Raw genomic sequence first — 22554 nt, 5'->3', positions numbered from 1 at the left:
GGGTGTAGGACATCTCCCCATATGTGCACCTGCAACATCAGAGCCACCACACATCAGACCCAGTCGGGGGGATGCCTCTACACGTGGCAATCTTCTCTCCAAGCCTATTAGTAAGCACACTCAAAAATTCACTAATTACACAGAAATAACCACTAATCAGCCAGCAAGTTCATTGATGTCACAAAACTCCCTGCTGAGAAAACCACTGGTTGATCTTTTCAACCACGAATCAGGCATTTAAAGCTGACTCGTAACCAGAAAATTCCCAACAACTGACCTGTGCAAGAATCAAACTTGAAGGCTTTGTTTTGCTTTCCAATCCACATGCTTTCCAATCTGCATTAGTTATTTTAATCCAGCATACAGACTAAAAGAGCCACTGTGAATTTGGTTTCTGCCTATGGTTGTTGTCATGGTTTTGCAAGGAACTGCTTTTGCTTGGTAACAGGGGGAGGGGGCTTCAGTCCAGGCCTGGTAAAGAGTTCTCAGTCTTTCTCCCAGCTGAGGTTTGGACCCACCTCCAGCCCAGCTGGGCCAAACTCATGCCACTGCCATCACTATTTAAAGATGGGAATTTGACATGCATGAGAGAAGGTGGTACAAGATGGAGGTGAGCATGTGGACCTCAGTGTCAGAGAAGGAGGAAGGAAGGAGGAGCACCAGACCAGAGACCTCTCTGCAACCCATGGTGAGAACGCAGACTGTACCCCTGCAACCCATGGAGGGCCATGGCAGGACTGAGAGCCACCAGCAGCTCCATGTGAGTGCACTCGGAGGGGCGAGAGACTGTGTGAGGAGGTGGCCATGGCACAGGCCATGCTGGAGAGCCTGTGTGCCACAGAGACACACACAGGGAGGCAGAGAGAAGCTGTAGCCCTCGGGATGAATGTACTGATTGAAACCCCCATTCCCTCCCTGCCCCGAGAAGTTCATGGAGGGGAGGAGATAGTCAGTGGGATCAGGGCTCTGAGCCTGGGAAGAGGGGAGGGCTGGGGAGAACGTGGTCTTAAAGGCTTGGTGGTGCTCTTCATCATTGTACCATGCTGTGTTGTTTTCTGTTTGTTGTGTTTGGGGGGTTTATGGTTATATTTTGGTTGGTGGTGGATTAAATTATTTTCTCTTCTCTTCCCCAAGCTGAGCAGCCTTATCTGTTGTGTCCGGGCCATAAGTGGCAACTAAGCCCTCCTTATCCTTTGGGACTTCTTAAGTCTGTGGTACTTTACTTAAGTCTAATCATGGTCTTTTTGTCCCTGGATGGGCCTAAACCATGACAGTTGTACATGGTACAAAACCTGTGCCCACTACTGATTCCCTAAGTACCAAAGACATATGTATCTTAAAATACCCAGAAGATGACCTAGACACGTTTCCTGTATCAGAAGCTGCACATTTAATCCTGATAAATCATGGCACTTTCACTCACATTTGTATTTTGAATGTGACAAGCTTGTATCACCTATTTTCATTTCTCATTATCTTAATTTTTTGTCATTTGTTAAAACATATAATTAAAATAAGTTTTCATAAATGTGTGTTCTGACAAAATTGTTACCAATAGGAGCTGAAATTAACCTTTTGATGTCCAGAAGTATGTTTCCTGTTTATGTTTACTTTGTTTCCTAATAGCAGATCTAAGTCATTATAGTCTGCTGTGTAAATAGATACTCATGGATCTTTGTCTATGGTGCAAACAGAGCAAATGAATTAAAGAAAGTGTATGTTCTATAACCCCTAATGAGCTGATGGGTCATAAACATTATTACAGAGGAGTGCACAGAGGCAGTGGAGTCTTTTCTCTCTACAACAAGGCAAGACACTTTCGCTTTTAGAATTGGTTTGTGATGTGACCACACACAAAATGTATCTTAAATTATTGCACTGATTAAACAAGATATAAACAGTAGCTTTTTTAAAGCCAACTACTCAGTCCATCTGTGAAGTGTTAATACACCGTATACAAAAAAGCAACATTTAAAAGTGGGCAAATCAGCAGTAGAATACTTCAGAAAAAGAAGCACAGGAAGAACTGTAACTTTACTCATACTCTATTTTTCTTTTAAGTCTTGACTCACAAAATACTTCAGTGTGGCCTAAGAAAAAAAATGAGGTAATACTAAGGCCCACTCGTTCCTGCCTTTTACAAAGGTGCCAAAACATGCAACAGATGTAGGAATATATCTCTCCTTCTGTACCCTGAAGGGGGCTTGGGAGAAGGTAATACTTTCCTTTACTGGCTCACAAGATTAAGGCATATGCACCTGGTAAAACAGTAGCTGCAGATCAAGGCAAGAAGGCAACAACACACATTTGTGCAGCATTTTGCACCCTTCCTCCTTTTGGTACTCTCTGGGAACACCATAGCTTCATATCGTCCTCATGCTAGTCTCTCCCTAACAGACATCCCAGGAGCCTGAGAAAGGGGCTGAACTACAAAGAACAATATTTACCATTTTAGTACATGGCATTCCATTACATTCCACAGTTGTTATTGTTTTTCCACTGCTATTGCATGAAAAGGATGCTAAAGCCACAAGCTAAAGTGGTCAGTTATGTGGGAAAACTCTTATCAACTACGAAAGCAAAAAAATGGCAAGGTAAAAAACACAGGGACAAAGCAGACCACACATTGAGTCTGAGAAGATATTCAGAACTAAAAGGATGACCATAATGCTTAATATTATGGACCTCAGCTGAGCATATGCCCCTTTGACTTCAGTTATTATGTTGTCCAGATAGTTATGGGCATTTGTGGGAACCAGCTTACCCTAAAATTCTTCCCAGAAACTTTACATTTTATATAAAAATCAAAATCTACACTCCAAGACATGTACCACTCTCAAATGAGAATACATTGGACTTCACAGTTGCCATCTCAGATATGAACTGAGATACTATGGCAAGCGAATTCTTGCTTCACATCAGATACTCTACCCATGATTAGTCATTGAGCCATCCAGTTCATTGAGTTAATTTCATTTTACTTGTTTTTTCTGGATCTGGGGAACCTTCCTTGAAAATCTGAAATCCAAATATTTCTAGGAAAAGTAATCTCCCTGAAAAGTTTCATTTCCACAGCTGTTCCACTGAAGAACCTTGACCAGTTCTGTACCTCTAGCACCTACAGAAGCATCTTCCAAACAAGGTCAGCAATATTAGATTCAGAAGCACTGAGCCTGGCAACAAAATGCTGTAATACTTCTAGGCTTATGTATGTAAAATACAGCACTGTGTGTGGCCTATTAACACCCAAAATGAGAGTAGAATTACAAAGTCAAATTCAACCAATTGTGAACAGACATCTCTTTATCATTACAACTTCTGTGCTGTATATGTGTGCACATCCAGCACTGAATAGAGATAAGGCATTTTCCAGAAAGCAAGGAAGACTGAAACTGGTGTTACAAATTGGCAAACTGGTATAGCTTCCAATAAAACTAATTTGGTAAAAAAAAAGAGTGTCCCCAATAGCTAGTCCCTGAGTCACTCCTCAGCTTCATCATAGGAGGTTACACTTTCTTTCCTGTGGTAAAAGTACGTCTGGTGACTCAGAGGTTACTTGTCTTAAATATTGACCACTGAACTATCTTACACATCTTACTAGCTTCACAGACTCAAAAAAGCAATATCAAAGACAAAGAAATACTTACTTGATTTTGAGCCACAGGAGGGGGCTATCTGACCATTTGGGCATGTGCACATGTTTGGTCTAGAGCAAAATCCATCCCCACAGGAATGTCTGCAGATTGCTATAAAGAAAACATAAATGCCTTTTAAATATGTTTCAAAAACTCCAAACACACTAAAAATACCTAATAGAAAATATGCATTCAGTACCACAACATAAATACCTACAAATTCATTACATTGCATACAAATTACTCCAAAACGGATCCTCCTGTCTACCTGCATCTCTCTAGGGGAGAGCTGACACCTAGACCTTCACCATCTGTTACAAAAAAGGTCTGGGAACATGCCACAGGCCACAGCAGACAGAGGCAGATTTCCTTGGGAAAGTGTGGTCGGTTTTACTCTTGGAGGAAGGATGGCACTGAGGCAGAAATTACAATGCTCCCTTTATTTCAGCACCAGACACACACAATTGTAGTAATTCCCATCTGATAGAATGTCGCCTCAGTATCTCTGCCTTAGGCAAATTACCTTTAACAGTTATTTCTGGTACATTGCACCATTACACATGAATATGCATACAGCACTATGACATAGGCATGTATATATTTCTATTCCTACATATATATTTCAGGGATATGGTCCAAACAAGCAGAGAAAATCTACTTGCTGGCCCAATGCTCTTGACTCCTTCCATTTACTTAAATAGATTAACATATTCCACAGCTACTCACTCCTTAGAGTCCACACACCCCTTGGACCCCTTTACCACAGACTTTAACAGAACATGTGGATGAGATTAATCCTTTGTTAAATACTGGTATCACATCACTGTCGTAGCACACAGAACTCTGTACATTAGCTTATTATATTTTAAATGGTAAAGAAATGCTGTACAGCTGCTATTGAAACCATATAAAAATACATTTCAGTTCCAGTACAGAATTAAGAATAACCTGACATAGAGGGACAAAGATAAACCTCAGTCATAACACACAACTGGATTAACTTACGGACTATGCATTGGTTTCCACCAGGTAAAGTTTTCCATCCAGGGCAACAGTAAGCATTGTAACGTGATCCACACACATTTGGTCTGGAAAAAAAAAGAAAGAATGAATTCTTATTTTTACTCAGAAATATATTTTTAAAGTAGAGGCATAAAAATGGAAAAAGTAAATCACTGCAATATACATTTCAATAATTAAATCGAGAAGTCTCGTATATTTCTAGCAGAACCGGATGCCTTTGGTTGCTTTTTTTGTAGGTGACATTCATTTTTAATATCTGAAGATTACATTACAGACATAAAATCATTCAGTAACATCTGAACAAGAAAAGAATGGGCAAACCTCCTCTCATATCACTCCATACCTGGAAAAGTACACACAGGGTTTTTGAGGAAAACTTCCATTTAAACACAAAATGAGGGATCACACCCCTCATCATCAGTCATTAGAACACAGGGGGAATCTAGTGCTCTTTGAAATATAATTATTAAGTTTCATTTTGCTTTCTCTTCTTTAAAGCACTGTTACTGTTCCTTGTTTTGTCCATGAGCAAAAGTGCATTATGTATGTATGAGTATAACACACCAAATATAACATCAGCCAAATAAATGAGCCAATATAATGCTTCATTAGCAAGAAAGTTTTACTATCAGGAAAAAACAATCAAAGATGTGGGTGTGTACAGAGAGATAGGGTCCTGTGAAATGAATATACTGAATATATGAATAATATATGCTGCCCTTCTTAAATGCCAGATCAATAGGAATTCTCTCCAACCAATTTCTCTCGTCTGTGTTTACCCTTTCAAATACCATTAGCATTTATGATGAAAGCTGACAGGACATGACATTGTTCCTATCATGACTTTATTGGTTATAATATAAAAGTTTAAATGGTTCTATACTCCTCACAGATAATAACAGATTTTTTGATTTCTCTTGTCCTACATATTTAATGTGTTTATTCATACAATTAAAGCTCATAAGAATAGCTTCAAAAATGAAATGTGCCTCTTTGTGTTGTATGTTTAATAATCTTACTGAAGGAAAAGTTTGCAACCTCTATTAATATTGTGAGCAATCACTCTATAGATTAACACAATTAAAGCTAGCTAGAAACTAGTTCTTCCTAGGAACCGCTTTATTAAAATACTGTGTACAGATTAGAGACAGATTTAGTGTGTTTATTGTCTTAGGAAGGATTTTCTATTATTATTTTGTCCTTGGTCTTTCAGAAAGTTCTTCATCTCTAGTATTGCAATGTCTAAGTAAACAACAGTTACCTCATATGGTGAGGCAACTTATGACAAACATTGTCCATATATACAAACATTTATTTATGCACATTCTCTAAGTAACAAGAGTTTTATACTGTGTTTATTTAGGGATCTGCATTGTTAATGCAATTTCAAGTATTCTGATCACACCAGCTTCGGTGACACCTAGTCTTTTCCTTAAGCACTCGGCTAAAAAATACTCAAGTCAACGCAAACACTACCATTCACTTCCACTGCTTCTGGATTATTACTAAGTGGTAACTGAGGTGAATGTGAGCAACACAATTGGACTTGATGCAGGGCCCTTTTTCCTTCCTGCAAGTGGTGTTACAGACTCAAAGTCTTATTCATATAATTCCAATATATTCAGTTTTAGTAATGTCAGCTACTTCCCTGCAGGGCTATAACCATGTAACTTTCCTAGAGTTCCCTCTTCATCAATGCCAAATGTTGCTCCACGATCATCTGCCAAGTAAGACTGGCAAGCAGACAAGTGAGATTGCTTTTCACCTTCTTGAGTCAGAAGAAATAATGGAACTTATTAAGACAGACAGAATGACTTTGTTGCTACCTGTTACAACCTACAGGCATGAACCACCCATTTCCGATACAGGTTGGTAAGAATCTATAAAGAGCTGACCATAAAGCAATCTTTAGGTACTCTGTCAAATTTCAGTCTCAGCAAGTACATGGCTTTGGGGATCATCTGGTCCAAGTTAAGTGTTGGGAGAGGACTTCTGTGCCACGGGGAAACCTGATTTTTAAAATCTGTTTCCAAAATGGGGCTCTGGAAAACCTAGATGCTCCAGCAACCATTGAGTCAGAGAACCTGGGAGCCCTGAAGCTGTCCTCAGGGCAAGCTAAGCCATACACCCGAGAAGCTCCAACTCAGATGCAGCATGCTTAGCTTAAGAAAAAGAAAAGCATCAAACTGTACTTTCATGTAGAAGTTTGAGCCTGACAAGTGCATTTTCCAGTGGAAAACTTTTTCACCAGAAAGCTGCCGTCTAGTTTATAAGAGAAACCTATATTAAAGTCTGAACACTGCTTCTTCGAGAGGGAGGGAGTGTTCTTTACTAGTGCCTATTTGTAAAATGCCTTTCAAGAGAATGAATTTTGAAGTTTAAATTCACTAATACTTATGAATTGATCAGACAGTACAGCAATAAATCCCCAGAAATTAATAAAGCATTCAAGGGAATAACAATTTACCTCATGTGAAATCATGGAAACCATCAATCAAACTGTAAAGGCTCTATTGTGGTATTTACATTAAACAGTTACCCACTGTTGTGTTTAATAGAGTACATTTTCCTGCTGATATTATAGGCTATGAATACTAAAGAAGCATTTTATATTCTTATAAATCTGTTTTCCTGAGTAGCACTACAAAGAGAGTTCAGTTATATAAGCCTAAATTGTAAGAAGGAAAAATTCACCTCTACAGCCCAAACCACCTGTGGTGGACACAGCACCTTTTTCACTCCAAAGCCCAAGGGAGGAAGAGAGCATCTCAGGAACAAAGCTGTTCCCATTGCAAAGTTTAAAAGACAACTCTCTCATTTTACTTTAGAGTCAGTTATGAACCTGTAGAGCATAAAGGGATTTCTGTAATGGCATGCTGCTAAGACAGTGTGACTGATACCCAGTTTCATCAAAGATGTCCAAAATAAACAAGAAATTATGTCTTTAATTATATGCAAGTACAAATTTGGTAGCAAAATGACATCAGTCATCGACTAGAGAAGTCTTAGAACAGCAGAGACAAAAGAAGTCCACCTGGAAATTCTGATAACTAATGCTTGAGTGACGGGTGTTGCTGATAGCATCTGCATGTACCAAACCAGAAGATGTTCTTCTTGAGGAACAAGCGCAGCAAACCTCCACCCACGTTATGAAGTGAAGCTTTGTCTGTCCTTTCCATGCATGTGGGGATGGGGCAGGGGCAGGACTGCAGCATCAGCTCCCTCAGCTGGACACATATGGTCCTGCCCCAGGTCAGCATTGAGCCACCACTGGGCTGTGCCTGCAACATGGCCTCTGTCCATCATGCACTCTCAAATAAACAGTCTCCCTTCTCCAATGGCCAGCAGCGACATCATCTCACAGAAAGAACCAACTGGGTCCATCCTTCCCTCACTACTCCTGCTCCTAATACCCCATCTTAGCAAGGATGAGTGACTGCCTGGCTCTCCTGAACTGCACACCACCACCCAGCAGCTGGGGTGGATTTCTGGAGCAGGAACACAAAGGGAAGGATGAGCAGAAAATCATGCTGAGCTTGGCAGTGCCTTATTATCAGGGCAGAAAGGGTGTGTGACAGCCAGAGAAGTGAGGGAGGTGTTCAAAAGCCCTGAGGGAAGCTGGCAGCAGGGAACACCACCCAGCCCAGGAACAGCAGGGGCACCTCCAGCATCCTCTCCAGGGCTCTGGCAGAGACACAACCACAGCCCCATGCTGTAGCCTGCCCAGGGGGTGTGCTAATTCTGTGTATCCCAGCTCTGCCCTGCATCTGACCCCTCGAGGAAATTACAGCCCTCTCCTGAAGAAAGCATTGCCCATCTGCAGCTCCCACGGGAGGAAAAGCTTCTGGCATTGCTGTGAGCAACGCTTCAGGCGGAAATTTTGTCAGCAGCACTGCCATGCACCGGCCAATGCTGGCGTAACCCAGGCTGAATCAAACCCAAAGCGTGGGACTCAAATAACTTAGACAGAGAGACCAGACAGAGTGGGCAGAGAGCAGCTGACACAGTGCAACAGACAGCTGATCATCAGTTACAGCTGATCTGAGATGCAGGGATACTGGAAAGGATTCTAATTACTCCCTCAACTCACTTCTACCTAGGAAAACACACAGCTATTCTTCCTTGGAAGAAAGTGTTTAATGAAGGACTTGTATTAACTATGTGGCTGCAGTGGCTAGCATATGTTTAACATGACAATGTGGGGACATAATTTTCTGGCAGAAGAGGTACAAAAGTAACATCATCAGCCAACAGTTATTTTTAGAGAAGCCTTTGCCTATTTTTCTTCTTACATGGGTAACACTGGTATGTGCTAAAACTGTACCCATAATTATTTGCTGATCATTTCCACACAGAATTGGAGTGGTGCTTCCATGCTTGCACTGGGACAAATGACAGATGGCACCCCAAAAAAATGGTAGACTGGTCTTAAAAATGTGGTTGTCTATGTCTGAATATAACCAATGTACTAAGAAATAGTAAAAAAGGCTCCAGAATGTGAAGAGCAATAGCTGTTACTAGTTGTTTTCCAGAGACACGTATTCAGATCGATACCTTTTGCTGTAAAACAGACAGCCTTATTTACCTTCCTAAACTTCTCAGTATCTCAGAGTAAATGCTAAAAACACAGAGTGGCCCAGGTCTGCTGACTCTACTCGAGCTTTATGCAGCTTCAACAATGAATCACAAATTTCCATCCTTAGAGATACTCCAAACCTTAGTGGATACAGCCATAAGCAACATGATTTCAGTACACCCTGCCCTGAGCAGGGGTTGGTCCACATGGCCTTCCGAGCTCTCTCCCCATCAAAATGACAGAAGCCAGGTATTTGGTGCAGAAATTAGAGGTCAATACCACAAGCACCTCCTTTTGCTGCACTGCTACCTACATTGTCCTCCATGGAGCAGGAAGGTTCCCAACAGGAGGCTGCAGCTAACAACCATAGCACATGATGGAGAGCCTTCCCCAGCCACCTGCAACCCACCACTCTGCATATGTAAGCCCAGTGATGAAGCCTCTGATTGTCCTTTGACCTCATCACTTCCAGTGAGCATATCCACAAACTGGGAAACCTAACTCTGTGGATGGGACAGAACAAAAAAAACAGACACAGGTCTGTAAAAGCTGCAATTCTAGGTACTCCAAATACTTTAAACAAGACTTTAAATCATAGCCTGCTGTTTAGCTAAATATTAGAATGTTTTTAGCCACTGTGCCTTTTTTTACCATTCAGTGTAGATTATTAAGAGGACTCTTGAAGCTGTTTATTTCAATTGTATAAATGGAAAACAATGCCAGACTCTGAGAGCAAACACAAAACTCAGCTTCTATTATCCTATAAAGGGTAAGTATGCATTTCTAAACAAAATATATATGTTTATATGCAAAAGATTGCATCTGATGTACTCATTTTTACTATGCAATAAATTGAGCCTGGATGTTTGTGCCATGCAGAGAGCCTAATATGATAACTATTTCTCACTCTGACAGTAAGGATACCGCTGTCCCAGAATCCTGGCTCGGTTCAACTAAAAAAATAACATGCTGAGCAGCTCTACTGGTATCTTTGGCTCCGGCCTATGTGCAAGTCAAGAGTTCAAAATGACATGCAAGTTTCCTGCAGCAACACTGAACACTTTTCTAACCCTAACTTCCACCACACTGTGACAGCTAAATACAGCAATCCAACAAGAGCATCTGACATTAAGTGAATTCTTCCGCACTTGCTCTGAAAATCTGACCGTGTCTTATACAGGGACAGACTCATCTAACCTGACAGCCAAGCATTGTTCTCATTCATAGCCAGGGACAGACACATTTCTGGCACATGTTCCCTCATTGTTCCACTTGAGAATGTCAGTGGGTCCAGTTTAACACACACACTACATGACTGTGTAAGACATGTAAAGTACAAACATGCCACCACAAAAAGAAAAACCCTATCTGCTGGGCCAGATAAGCAGGCAGGGCTGGTAAACAGAAGGAATCCATCAGGTACTAAGGAAAGGGAAAGGGAAAGGGAAAGGGAAAGGGAAAGGGAAAAGGGAAAAGGGAAAAGGGAAAAGGAAAAGGAAAAGGAAAAGGAAAAGGAAAAGGAAAAAGGAAAAGGAGAAGGAGAAGGAGATAAAAAAAAGAAAGGAAAAAGGTGCATTCAGAGGACAAGAAATCAGAGTCTTTTCTATCCAGTAGCACTAAATAGCATCCCATGGGAAACAGTTATAGTTTACACCTCTCACACACATCATGTACCTGTGAATGGCTACTGATGGAAGTAGATCTCTAACAGTCTCCCAAGGGAAAGCACACAGGCAAGCTCAGACCCTCAGCACTGAGCTGAGCAAGGACTGGTGCGGGGCACACTGGCCAGCCAAGGCCCAAAGCTAGCCAGCCACCTACCACATCTTTCCCAGAAGCTGCCATATGAGCTAGTGCTACCCACCATCCCACCTTGGAACAAATGCAAGCCCTCAGAGAGTCTCATAAACCTGACACTTGTATCAATACTTGCCAATGAATGCCTTTAAGTGTCAAGCAATGTCATTAACTGGTGTTTTAAACTGTTCTCCCATAGGCTACTGAAGATTTATTTTAAGTAAGATAGAGTTTCTCCTCTTCTCCTTCAAAACATACTGTCCTACCCTCTGGCTCTCTCCTTGCTGGGATAGTGGTAGTGTGTTCTCAAAAGGCCAGCTACCTGCACATCTGCCATAAGGTCAACAGGAAAACTCTACAGATAACAGATCCCACTGTTTTAGTTTCACCTTGTCCCTAGCAGCCACTGTTAATTTATTCTGTATACAGAGAAAAGGTTGAAATATCAGAGGGAAAAAACAAAAGAGGAAAGAGACAGGAAAAAATGTTCCTAAAAGGAAACAAACTTTAGTTTGAAACCTCAGTTGAACATCACTGGTTATTCTGATGTCCTCCAGCAAAACATGAGAGAGGGGAGAAGCTTGACAAAGAGGATGAAAATGATTAAGACTGTAGACAAAAGAACTGCGGCTTTCATTTGGTATTTCTGAGGCTTTAATGGTCATGAATCATTTCACAAAATGAGAAGTAGAAAGGAAAACAACAGATTCTCCAGCAAGTCAACATTCAAAATATTCTTTCAGATACAAGAACTCCCTTCATACCTCAGTGAAGATCTATAAGCAAAACCAGAAGGCATGGGTTTTCATTTTACCTGAGGCCTCACTTTACCTTCCAGTGTATCATCCAAAGATAGGCACAACTTTACTGAACTGTCAGGAAAAAAACCCCAAAGGGTTTTTCACATGCCTCTATCTGCACAACAACCTTTGCATGAATCAGGCTGTTCAGTAGGTCTGTAATACTTTATAAAGAAAGAAAGAAAGACAGCTGCAGTGAGAAAGTCAGAGTGGATGAGAAAACAACTTCAGGAGACATCCACAATACAAGACTGAAGAGCTACGAATATATTTTCCAGCACAGTGCAATGGTTAATCAGAAACACTCCAGGCCACAATTGTTCCATTCTACAAAAATATTTACTGAGTCTGGGGAGTAAGACCAAAGTGACACAAATGCATCTATATCCTCTTGATCATTAGGGTTCAGCAGGGAGATGAAGAAGAGGAACAAGACAGAAGGTGATCTTGTTGCAAAGTGAAAAAAGGAATTTCTTAATTTCTTTCTCTTTCCTTATGTAGACATACAAAGATCCCTAGCTCCTAAAGTTTTGCTTAAGCAGAGATTACCTCCTATTAGCCGATGTCTGCTACACTTCTACCAAGAGGATGTGGCTAAGCACACTGCTGAGTCCATGAGTGTATTTAAAGTGGCCCTCACCAAAACCTGGAGTTCAGATATAAAGCATTAACATTTGCAGGATGGAAGATGAATGACAACAAAAAAGACTGTCCTCAGTGAGCAGCACTGCTGAACACCACAATACAGGAGAGGAAAACAAGCATATAGGAAAACAGAAGCAGCAATTTTATTCAATCAGGATCACTGTGAATGAAACTGACAGATGGACTCTCCCTGCCAAACCCTAACCCACTGATCTTCCCATTGCTCATCAATTAAACTTGAGAAAAGCCCTATGCTTACTTCAAGTCTGCATCCTCAAACCCAGTATAGCCCCCAAAGGTTCTGGCACAACAATGTAAAGCTGCATATACAGCAGGAGCTTATGCAGTCAACAAGGAAAATATATCCAGATCAAACTGAATCACAGTGAAAAACTTGTGGAATCACCACTGAATGTATCCTGTGCTGGTTAAAAGGGGGAGAAATCTACTTTTACAAACCTTAAGTGGGCTCTTGACTGAGGAAAGTGCAGCTGTGGTTAGAATCCCAGGCATGTGTTGGAGGCTTCTTCTGCCTCCTCCAAACAATTCTCACTGGGAAACTACACTGCAATCTGTAAATTACTGCACACTGCTGCAACCAGATGCACTCTCTCCAGGTGTTGCTCCTCCCCTAAATGCCTTTATGCCTCCAGTTTCTAAAGACTGAATATCACCTGCCCCCTCAAGAAAAGTTCAACTAAACACCAACAAACTGAGGTCAGAAAGTATCCAGAAAGACAACATCACTCAGAAGATTAGACAATTCCATCACAAATCCACAGAACATTACCTGGAACACAAGGAAAGAAACAATGTGTAATCCAGGACATCTCTTGCTTTCTGAGTAAGAGCTGTAGCATAAATCTATGTCTAACCTGCCAAGCAACTAAGTGATAGCCACAATCGTCTTACACAGGACCCCTCAGAACAGAGGGCAGGAAGGTACCTTCCTGTGGTGGGACACAAAGTGGCAAACCCAGTGGGAAATTCTCCACTCACTCTGTACACGAAGCACAAAGCCATCAGAGGCAGGCAGTGACCCATCCTGCAGCACCTGGGTCAGCGTATCAGGCCAGCCTATGCAGACCTAAACAAGTCAATTACATAAACCAAATAAACAGAGGGGAAGAAAGGAAATTAACTTAATCCAATCCCATCCTCTGATCTTCAACAGGTCACTTCAGTGATGTGCTGCTTGGTGACAGGAAACCTGCTTCATCTCAGTCCCCTGAGCCAATTCTACAGTATTTCCAAAACAAGAAGGCTGTTTACTGTAGCCTTTTTCCTCTGTTTCCTCTATTTGTGACTTACTACATCAAATGGTAAAAAAAAGCATTTCTCTAATGTATTTCAGTGGGCTGTTTGGTCTGATTAAAACTGCAAAGAACAAACACATGGCACTTCAAACCCATTTGTATTCAGCTGCAATGCAATGTGAGAAAAGGTCATGGAGGGGAAGAGTGGGTTATGCAGTTGGTAATAGAGTCACACGTGCCTAAGGCACCCACCAGTGAAAGGGAGACTGCAACAGTATCCATCAAAAGGTTTAACCATAGGGTAGTACTTCAATGCAATGCCCAAAATTAATGGAGTCCTAATTCTGCACTAAGCAGAGAAGTCTATCCCACACACAGGCACTCAGGTCTATCCTCGTTAATCATAAACCAGAACTGGGATTAAGACCATGCCTTTTAAAGAGATGGTGCCTGAACAACAGGATTTGGAAATCTAAGTGGAGAGTACAAGGACTAGACATACCTGAAGACAATTTATTTTTCACTGGTTTTTCTTCCATCTGACCAACAACGTGGAACTGTAAGAAGAATGTTAGCATGGGAGCTCTGCATTGCTATTGGATCTGGATAAAGCAATCCAGTGCAAACTGTTGTCAGACATCTCTCATCAAATGCATTTTTAAATCTCTGTATAGTATTTAAACTAGTATATTTCAAAGGGTAATTAAAACCTATTGTGGCAGCCAGGGAAAGACTGATCAGAACTGTAAGGAATAGGTTCTTCCCTGTTTAAATATTAGCCTTTTAGCAAGTGCTAAGAACAGCTACTGTTAGTCACACAATAGATTCTGTGCTGGTTTCATGCTTGGTTCTGTCTGCTTTCCCTGCTCCTCATCCACAGATCCTGCTCCCCAGAAAAAGTCACACCTACATCAAATTGCATCTTACAATCCTACTGAAAGGAATCACAGACATGAGACACAGTGCCACAAGCTATGGACTCATTTCACTCTAGAACTAGATTTCCAAGGATCATGTAAACCAGCATCACAACCATTGGCAAATACATTGAGAGAGGTGCAGAGTCTTAACACCACGCACAGTTGCCAAGGACTTCAGGTTTTTAGGATGCACTGGCACAGAAGTTCTTCATCCTCCACAGAGGCTTCAGTCCATAAAGCGCAGCGGACTGGCAGGTCAGCCGTGCTTCCAAGAAGCCAGGTGAGTGATCTGCTACATCAGGTATTAGAGCAACTTGCATACAATTGTAATTAAGGTTTTTATTCCCAAATATTCCAGCTGCTGTCAGAGTGACCCTGACAAGGTGTGGCACCAGCAAGTGGCCAGAGGCGTGCAGGCCAAAAGCCATAAAAAAGCGTTTGAGGTTTTTCAGTAGCAAACCAATATTTACCAGTATGGAAAGTCAGCTTTTCTACAGCAGGCTTTTAGTGGCAAATCTGGGTTTACAGAGAAAACCAGAAGCCTTAATTATATAGCTGAACACTGGAATTACATTATAAATTTATAAGATTTACCTTCTTTCAGGGAGCAGGGATGCATTAAAAGGGTCAAATCCGACTGAGTTGACTCAAGTAAGTATATCAGTAAACCTGGTGATGACTAAAAGAAATTTGACCAAAAATATTCAATCCCCTGTTCCATAGCTTTACTCCAAGAGTTTTAGGAATCATTTTGGAGCCAACTGTTCTGTTCTACAATATTCACTATCATTTCAACTTAGTAACAACAAAGAAATCAAATCATTCTTGCACAAATGCATTTAAATAGAGTCATGTCACAATACAGCTGTCTTGAAGAAATTTTTGTTCTTTTAGAATATTTGTTAGGGAACTAATTGCTTTCTTTGGCCATTATACTGAGAAGAGTCTGATAAACATTGCTTAAAATATTAAGAACTGACTCATCCTCATTAGAGTTATGTGTAGCATCATCGGAAAATGAGAAACCCTAATTAACTCCATGATCTTTAAGCACAATACTCCTAGTATTTAGTCAAGTACCAATGAAATAACCAGTAAATTATACTTTTTTTTTATATTCAAACACTTGAAACACATATAAATGCTTGACCAAGAATACATTCCTTTGGAAACAAACTTCCCATTCGTGGCCAGTTTTGCAAGTGCTACTCCTTCAGAAGCTGACACCACATTCTTATGTGTTTAAGGTGTAGCAGGATAATGGCTTGATGCCTTATAATTCAATACTTCAGCACTTGTATTAAGTTTTAGGTATCCAGAGAATAAAAGTGTCTCAGTAACAGCTTACTTAACAGCTTAACTTAATCATAGAATGCTAAATCACAATGGATTCCAGCAACACTTCCATGAATGGAGAATCTAGTTACATTTTGAAATAATTACTGCTATTATTCTGATTGCTTTCTGATCACTTAAAAGAGACCAGGCACCAGTGCATAAATACACATTACCTTAGAACAAATACAGATGGTATTACATGGACTTCATTGCCAATGCCTTCATAGCTGGACCAATTTAAACTACACGGGCAGCAAGCTTTGAGTCTTAAAATGAGTGCATATCAAGCATTTCCAGATAATTTATCATTATTACAGTTAAAATATACTTGTAGAATCATGTTATATGTTTGGACAGCTCACTGGCATAAACAGTGAGGCAAAGGTCATGAGGATGAGAGCAAGTATCTCCTGCAATCAACAGCTTGCCATAAAAAAATGTTAAGTGGGAAAAATCATAAGAACTGAAACAGATCTTAAGCTTCTTCACTTTAACATACAACACTAGTGTTCCCACAGAGACCAACCTCAATGCTTTTACATGCTAAAATACTTTCAATAGTCATTATAATCAAACACACAAAAAGTTTAAATGTAAAGGATCTTCTGTAAAAACATATCCCCACGCTCCTACAATCAGAGCAAAAACCAAAAAAAGGCTCAGTCAACTACAATAACATGAAAATAAAGCTTCCCAGCATCTGTTATGACTTGTATTATGACTCTCAGATTCCCAAATGTATTGTACTGATGAACAAGTTAAAAAGATAGTATGTCTTCTTGCAAAATCATATTTTCAGTGTTTTAGCCCTTCAATAACAATGAATTTTCCTTGTCTAATGTATATACAGTTCCTGTACATTCAAAATATGTTTTCCATCTGGCTTTCCAAAGAATTAGTTCCAACCTTGTCTGTTAAAATGACAATTCTATTTATTCCTATTGTACAGTACAGTACCACACCTAAGGAAGTGCTAAACTGGAAATATCCAGCAGGATTCACCCAACAATGATCAAGATGACTGCATGTTAACACTCTCCTCCAAGCACTTTGGGAACTCTACACTCAGTCTCAAATAAGAATTACAGGAAAAGGTCTAACAAGCAACCAAACTAATAATTTGTTTTGCCTTTACTGTATCTCAGATCATGTAGCAAATTTTCATATCCTCCTTAAGAATCTGCCTTCCAAAGGCACTCATTCAGATTTGTAATATTACAAATAATTGGCCAAGATATAAAATATCTAAAATAGATATTGCCATTACCTCTAGATTTACAGATTACTAAGTAGATATGTAACTCATATGTAATGCACAATAAAAGGAACAATCATTGCAAAGTACATTAAAAATGGAAGGCTTCAGTTAAACATAAGAATCGACTCCTAATACAAAACACCTACCCTAACCCATTTTAGATTCCAAACATAAATTAACACTTGCAATATCATCTCTTGATGCATGACTGTCTCAATAGCACGGTTTTAGTGCAACAGCTACATTTACCAAAGAGATTTTATCCTCATCAGTACACCCCTAACTCCCACCAAACCCACCAAGTCAGCACACATGTGCTAGATGGCATTCCCTATCCCACTGATCAGAAAAGTCATGTTTGTCCATTTGATATCAACTCAGAGTTCCAGAAGGAGAAAGTTTATTAAAATATCGTGCAGAATAAAGGCACTTTCTGATAACTATTTCTCCTTATCATCTTGCGTTGCTTGTAATTAGTCCCACAAATGTCACTATACATATGTCCTCCTCACCTCGTAGTTTTTGACACAGGAAGGATCTACTTTGTCCAACTACCTCTCTTGTGACAAGGCATAAGGACACGAAATAAGAGGGTCTGATCCCACCAAACAAATCACTGAAAAGCAATCCCAACAACTTACATCCATTTTTTGCAGCACAGGGAACTAAAACCATCAACAGTTTCCAATCATGTGGGCATTAAAAAAACACCAAAACAAAGACCACAAATCTGAATATAAATGAAAAGTACTACACAAGTGTGAGGAAGTCAGCAAGAAATTAAAGCATCTTCATCAAGGCCTCTAAAAGTAAAGTGAAATAGCTCTTTTTGAGGAAATGAGGGAAAGAAAACAGCTCACATCCCTTACTAAAGCATAACTATCTCCGTGCAATTTTTGCTACATTTGCTCTCTGTCTGATGAGTGAAAAAGCTGCCTGTGGCCTGAAAAGGTGCATTGGAATACCTGAAAAGGGAAACTTTGTTTTCTTCTTCCAATACTGCAAGCTTTTCACCTTTACAGTGAACTCAGTTTTCAACTGCACACACACTTATGTACACGTTGCCTTTCTTTCAGCTGAGAACTATTTTTGCATTAGAAAGGTGTTCTACTAAAATCAGAAAAACAGTTTGCCTAACACAGACAGACTCAAATATACTCTTCTAAGCATGTACTACAATGTTTCACAAGGATTTGCAACTCTTGTGTGCTTGGGCTTACTTATACTAGCACTAGATAGCTGGGATACCAAAAAATGGTCCCTGTTCTTCTCCATTGCCTGTCCCCAGTCCGAGAAACGCAAGATAAGCAAAGGCGGTCCACTCGAGCGCAAAAGAGGATGTGCATTACAAAAGGTTTAAGGTGGAGATGAAAGAGGACAGCTAATGGAAAGGGCATGCTGTGGTCTCTGGGCCTCATCGCTATTCTGCCTCATGCAAAGCAGAAGTACGGGACGCGGGAGGACCGCACAAGCCCCGCAGTGTGCCTTTATCTATGTCCCTCCAAGAATCTAAATTAGCAGCCTCCGAGCTCATCCTCTGGAAGCATCACGCACCCAAAAGCGAAGCGGGGCTGCGGCACGCCCGGGAGCCAGCGCCCTGCCCCGCGGGCAGCCGGGGGGCGGGATGACGGCGGGGCCGTGCCGGGCGCTTACCCGGGGATGCTGCCGCCGGGGCCCGGCGCCCTCGGCCCAACCCGTCCCGCGGCGGGGGGTAGCCCCGAGGGGGAAATCGGGGACCTCTCCCAGCCCCGCCAGCTCCCACCGCAAAGGGGCAATGGATATGGATGCGCACACACAGACAGACAGCTCCACGGCCGCTCCGCGCACCGCGGCACGGGCCAGCCCCGCACCTACCCTTTCAGTGCGTCGTGCCCGCCGCCGCCCTGCCCTCTCCTCTTGGCCCGGCTGGCCCGGCTCTCCCTGGCGCTCACCCCCTCGGCGTGCCCGGCGGCGGCGGCGCCCGCCTGGGACGCCCACAGCACGGCAACTCCCAGGGCGATCCCCAGCAGCCGCCCCCGCCACATCGCGTCCCCACGAGCCCCCGGGCTGCGAGCGGCCGCCGTCTCCTCTCCGCCGCCGAAGTCCGCCGCTCCCCGCCGCCCTGTCTCCGACCAGCCTCTCGGAGGCGAGCTGTGAAAGGAGAGAAAGAGGAACGAGGGGGTTAGGGACCGAGGAAAAAGCGGGCGCGGCCGCCCCGCGCATCCCGCCGCCTGCCCCCGCTCCCCGGCGCCGTCGGCCCCCGGCCAGCCCGGCGCTAACCCGGCGGCGGGGGATGGCGAGGGGCTGCCCGGAGCCGCGCGGACTCTACCTTCCCTCCAACGGCATCCGCGGGGGCTCCCGCTCCCGCACCCGCCGCGGACAGCCCGCGGCCGCCGCCGCCGCCGCTCCCGGAGCCGCTCCGGGACTAGAAGCGTCTCCCGAGCACGAACCCTCCTCCCCCGGCTCCTCGAGCCGGGCACGGCGGCGCGCCGCGGGCAAGGAGCCCCGCGCTCAGCCCGCCCGCCCCGGGAGAAGCCGCTGCGAGGGGCGCGCACCCGCTGGAGCCGCCGCCGCCGCCGGCTGCCGTTCCCGCTGCTGTTCCAGCTGCGGCCGCTGCACCCACCGCTGCTCCAGCTGCGGCTCCAGCTGCCCCCTCCCTCCTCCTCCCTCCTCCTCCTTTTTCCCCTCCTCTCTCCCCCCTCTTCTCTTCAAGTATCGCCCGCGCAGCACTTTCTCGCGAGAGAGAGGTGAATAAAAATGTACCCCCGCGCCCGAACCGCCACCCCGGGGGGCTCCGGGGGCGTTCGGCAGCGTCCGAGCGGCTGTCGCGGCGTGGGAGCCCTGGCGAGCCCCGCGGCGGTCACCTGCGGCAAGCCGCCGGGCCGGGGCCGGGGGATGCTCTGCCGCGGGAGCTCCCGGCAGCCGCAGGAAGCCGCGGTCCTTCCCGGGAGAACGGGGCTCTGCCGCCTCCCTCGGCTGCGGGAGAAGCCGCGGGCAGGCAGCGCTGCCAGCTCAGGTTACCCCGCGGGTCCCCGGCTTACACACAGGCAGAAGCGTTAGCCTCTGGGCTAGTCGTGATGCTGAGCAGCGGAGCAAGCGTCTAACTCAGAACGAGCGGAGAGCTGAAGGAAGCGGGCGCCTATGCCTCCCTCTGAAAGTATATGTATGTCCTAGAGGTGCAGCATTATGCAGCCATGTAGTGGCTTAAGAAAAAAATGAACATAATAGTCTCTTATTTCCCTTATAAGGAAAAACAGCATTAATGATGGCTTTACCTTAGAGGCTGCTGCAGTATGAACGAGCATGGCACAGACACCTACAAACCCAGCTCTCCTGTACATTCTCATACATCTACAGCCAGCTCTAGAACAAATGCATACCCAGTCCAGCCCTTACCAAGGAAAGAGAAGAAAAAAACCCAAACACCAAATTCAGCAGCTTTTACTTAAGTTTTTGGGTCGATTTAGAAATCCTGAATATGAGCAAACCCTTACCATGGGAAGGAACAACCCCCTGCACCAGTACAGGCTGCGGGTCGAACTGCTGGAGAGCAGCTCTGCAGAGAGAGACCTGGGAGTCCTAATTGATAACAAACTAACCATGAGCCAGCAATGTGCCCTCGTGGCCAAGAAGGCCAATGGCATCCTGGGATGCATCAAGAAGAGTGTGGCCAGGTCAAGGGAGGTTCTTCTCCCCCTCTACTCTGCCCTGGTGAGGCCTCATCTGGAGTACTGTATCCAGTTCTGGGCTCCTCAGCTCAAGAGGGACAGGGAAGTCCTTGAGAGAGTCCAGTGCAGGGCCACCAAGATGATCAAGGGTATGGAATATCTTTCATATGAGGAAAGGCTGAGGGAACTGGGGCTGTTTAGTCTGGAGGAGATTGAGGGCTGATCTTATTAACATTTATAAATATCTAAAGGGTGGTTGCCAGGAGGTTGGGACATCCCTCTTTTCTATAGTAGATAGTAATAGGACAAGGGGTGATGGGATGAAGCTCGAACACAAAAAGTTCCACTTAAACATAAGAAAAAACTATTTCACTGTGAGGTGAGGGAGCCCTGGCACAGGCTGCCCAGAGGGGTTGTGGAGTCTCCTTCCTTGGAGGTCTTCAAGACCCGCCTGGACATGTTCCTCTGTGACCTGATCTAGATTGACCTGCTTCTGCAGGGGGGTTGGACTAGATGATCTCTAAAGGTCCCTTCCAACCTTACCATTCTATGATTACCAGCCCTTGGAAGGTAGAAAGCTGTAATACTGAAATAATCCAGAGTGGAGGGACAGTCAGGTATCTCTGAACCGTGATTATCCCATTTCAACATACACTGAAAATACAAAACCAAAAAAACCCAAACTTATTAGACTGAAAGTAAATGGTATTTATACATTCTGATGCTCCCTCCTTACCAATATTTTGTAGGATTTCCTACTTTGAAGGTCTTTTCATTTTTTGTTAGCTTCAGGCAGGTACTGATGGTGAATGGTTCTGTTTTATTGAGCTGATGTTGCAAAAACTCAGCTGTGTAATTTTTTAAGTAAGCAGATGACCACTCACCCACAGCAGCTGCCAAACCACCCTGCCCAAAGATAAATGCATGGTGTATAGGGTACCACTAACATAGTATTAGGAAAAAAGAAGTGCCATGTAAGGTTGCTTAGTCCCAATCTCTGTTCACAGCTGAACTCTAATGCTGACACCAAATATGACAGATGCTCTTTGAAATTCGTCATCTGAAACAGTTTCTAGTGGTTTGTATATTGTGTATATAAAAATGCATTATCCTTCTAAACATACATAGAAGTATTTAAACTAGTACAGGAAATGCTGCATTTGTGGGTGTTCACCACAATAACAGCATTCTGGTTCTTTTGGCTGATTTGGATCATAGAGTAAAAATGGATTCTGCAAATTACAAAACAGTCATTTCATTTTGACCATTCTAATATCACCGTTCAACAGTTCAGCATGAAAAGTTTCAGATGGACCCTTCATACACAGGTAGACTGTAGATCTGCAGTGAAATACCAACAGATATTGGCACAAGGAAGAAGTAAGGGGGTTCAGAGTATGGCTCTTCAATGTGTCTGAACAAGGCCCAGAAGAGTAGCAACCTCAACTTTATAGCACTATTTTGTAACTTGTACAGAATTAATTCAGGGAATTCACTCCAATTTTGCATGAAAAGCCTTACTGATGTGCAGTTTGCACCACAGAAATAGAAAAGAAGGGTTTCAATAAATGCAAACTGTTCATTTTCCTGCTGTAATCCAGATAGATAAACAGTAATTTGATTTTTCAGCTTTGCTAGTTTGTCTGCCACATAAGCAGA

General features: G+C 43.1%; 1 protein-coding gene across 2 annotated transcripts in view; it reads right to left on the bottom strand.

Moving 5' to 3' along the window:
• Positions 1 to 19275, bottom strand: part of FBN1 (fibrillin 1) — a 156998-nt gene extending 137723 nt beyond the window's left edge. For both annotated transcript variants that reach the window (XM_061999182.1, XM_061999183.1), the window contains exons 1-3: positions 19103 to 19275; positions 4641 to 4723; positions 3648 to 3746 (exon numbers count right to left, since the gene is read on the bottom strand). In XM_061999182.1, coding sequence (XP_061855166.1) covers positions 3648 to 3746; positions 4641 to 4723; positions 19103 to 19272 — 352 coding nt within the window. In that variant the 5' untranslated portion in view covers positions 19273 to 19275. The remainder of the gene's footprint in view (positions 1 to 3647; positions 3747 to 4640; positions 4724 to 19102) is intronic.
• Positions 19276 to 22554: the final 3279 nt, after the last annotated feature.

The sequence above is a fragment of the Colius striatus genome, chromosome 7 (genome assembly GCF_028858725.1).
Source record: "Colius striatus isolate bColStr4 chromosome 7, bColStr4.1.hap1, whole genome shotgun sequence".
In the NCBI taxonomy this organism is placed as follows: Eukaryota; Metazoa; Chordata; class Aves; order Coliiformes; family Coliidae; genus Colius; species Colius striatus.
Note: the sequence above shows the minus strand (reverse complement) of the source record. Positions and strands in the feature narration are given on the sequence as shown.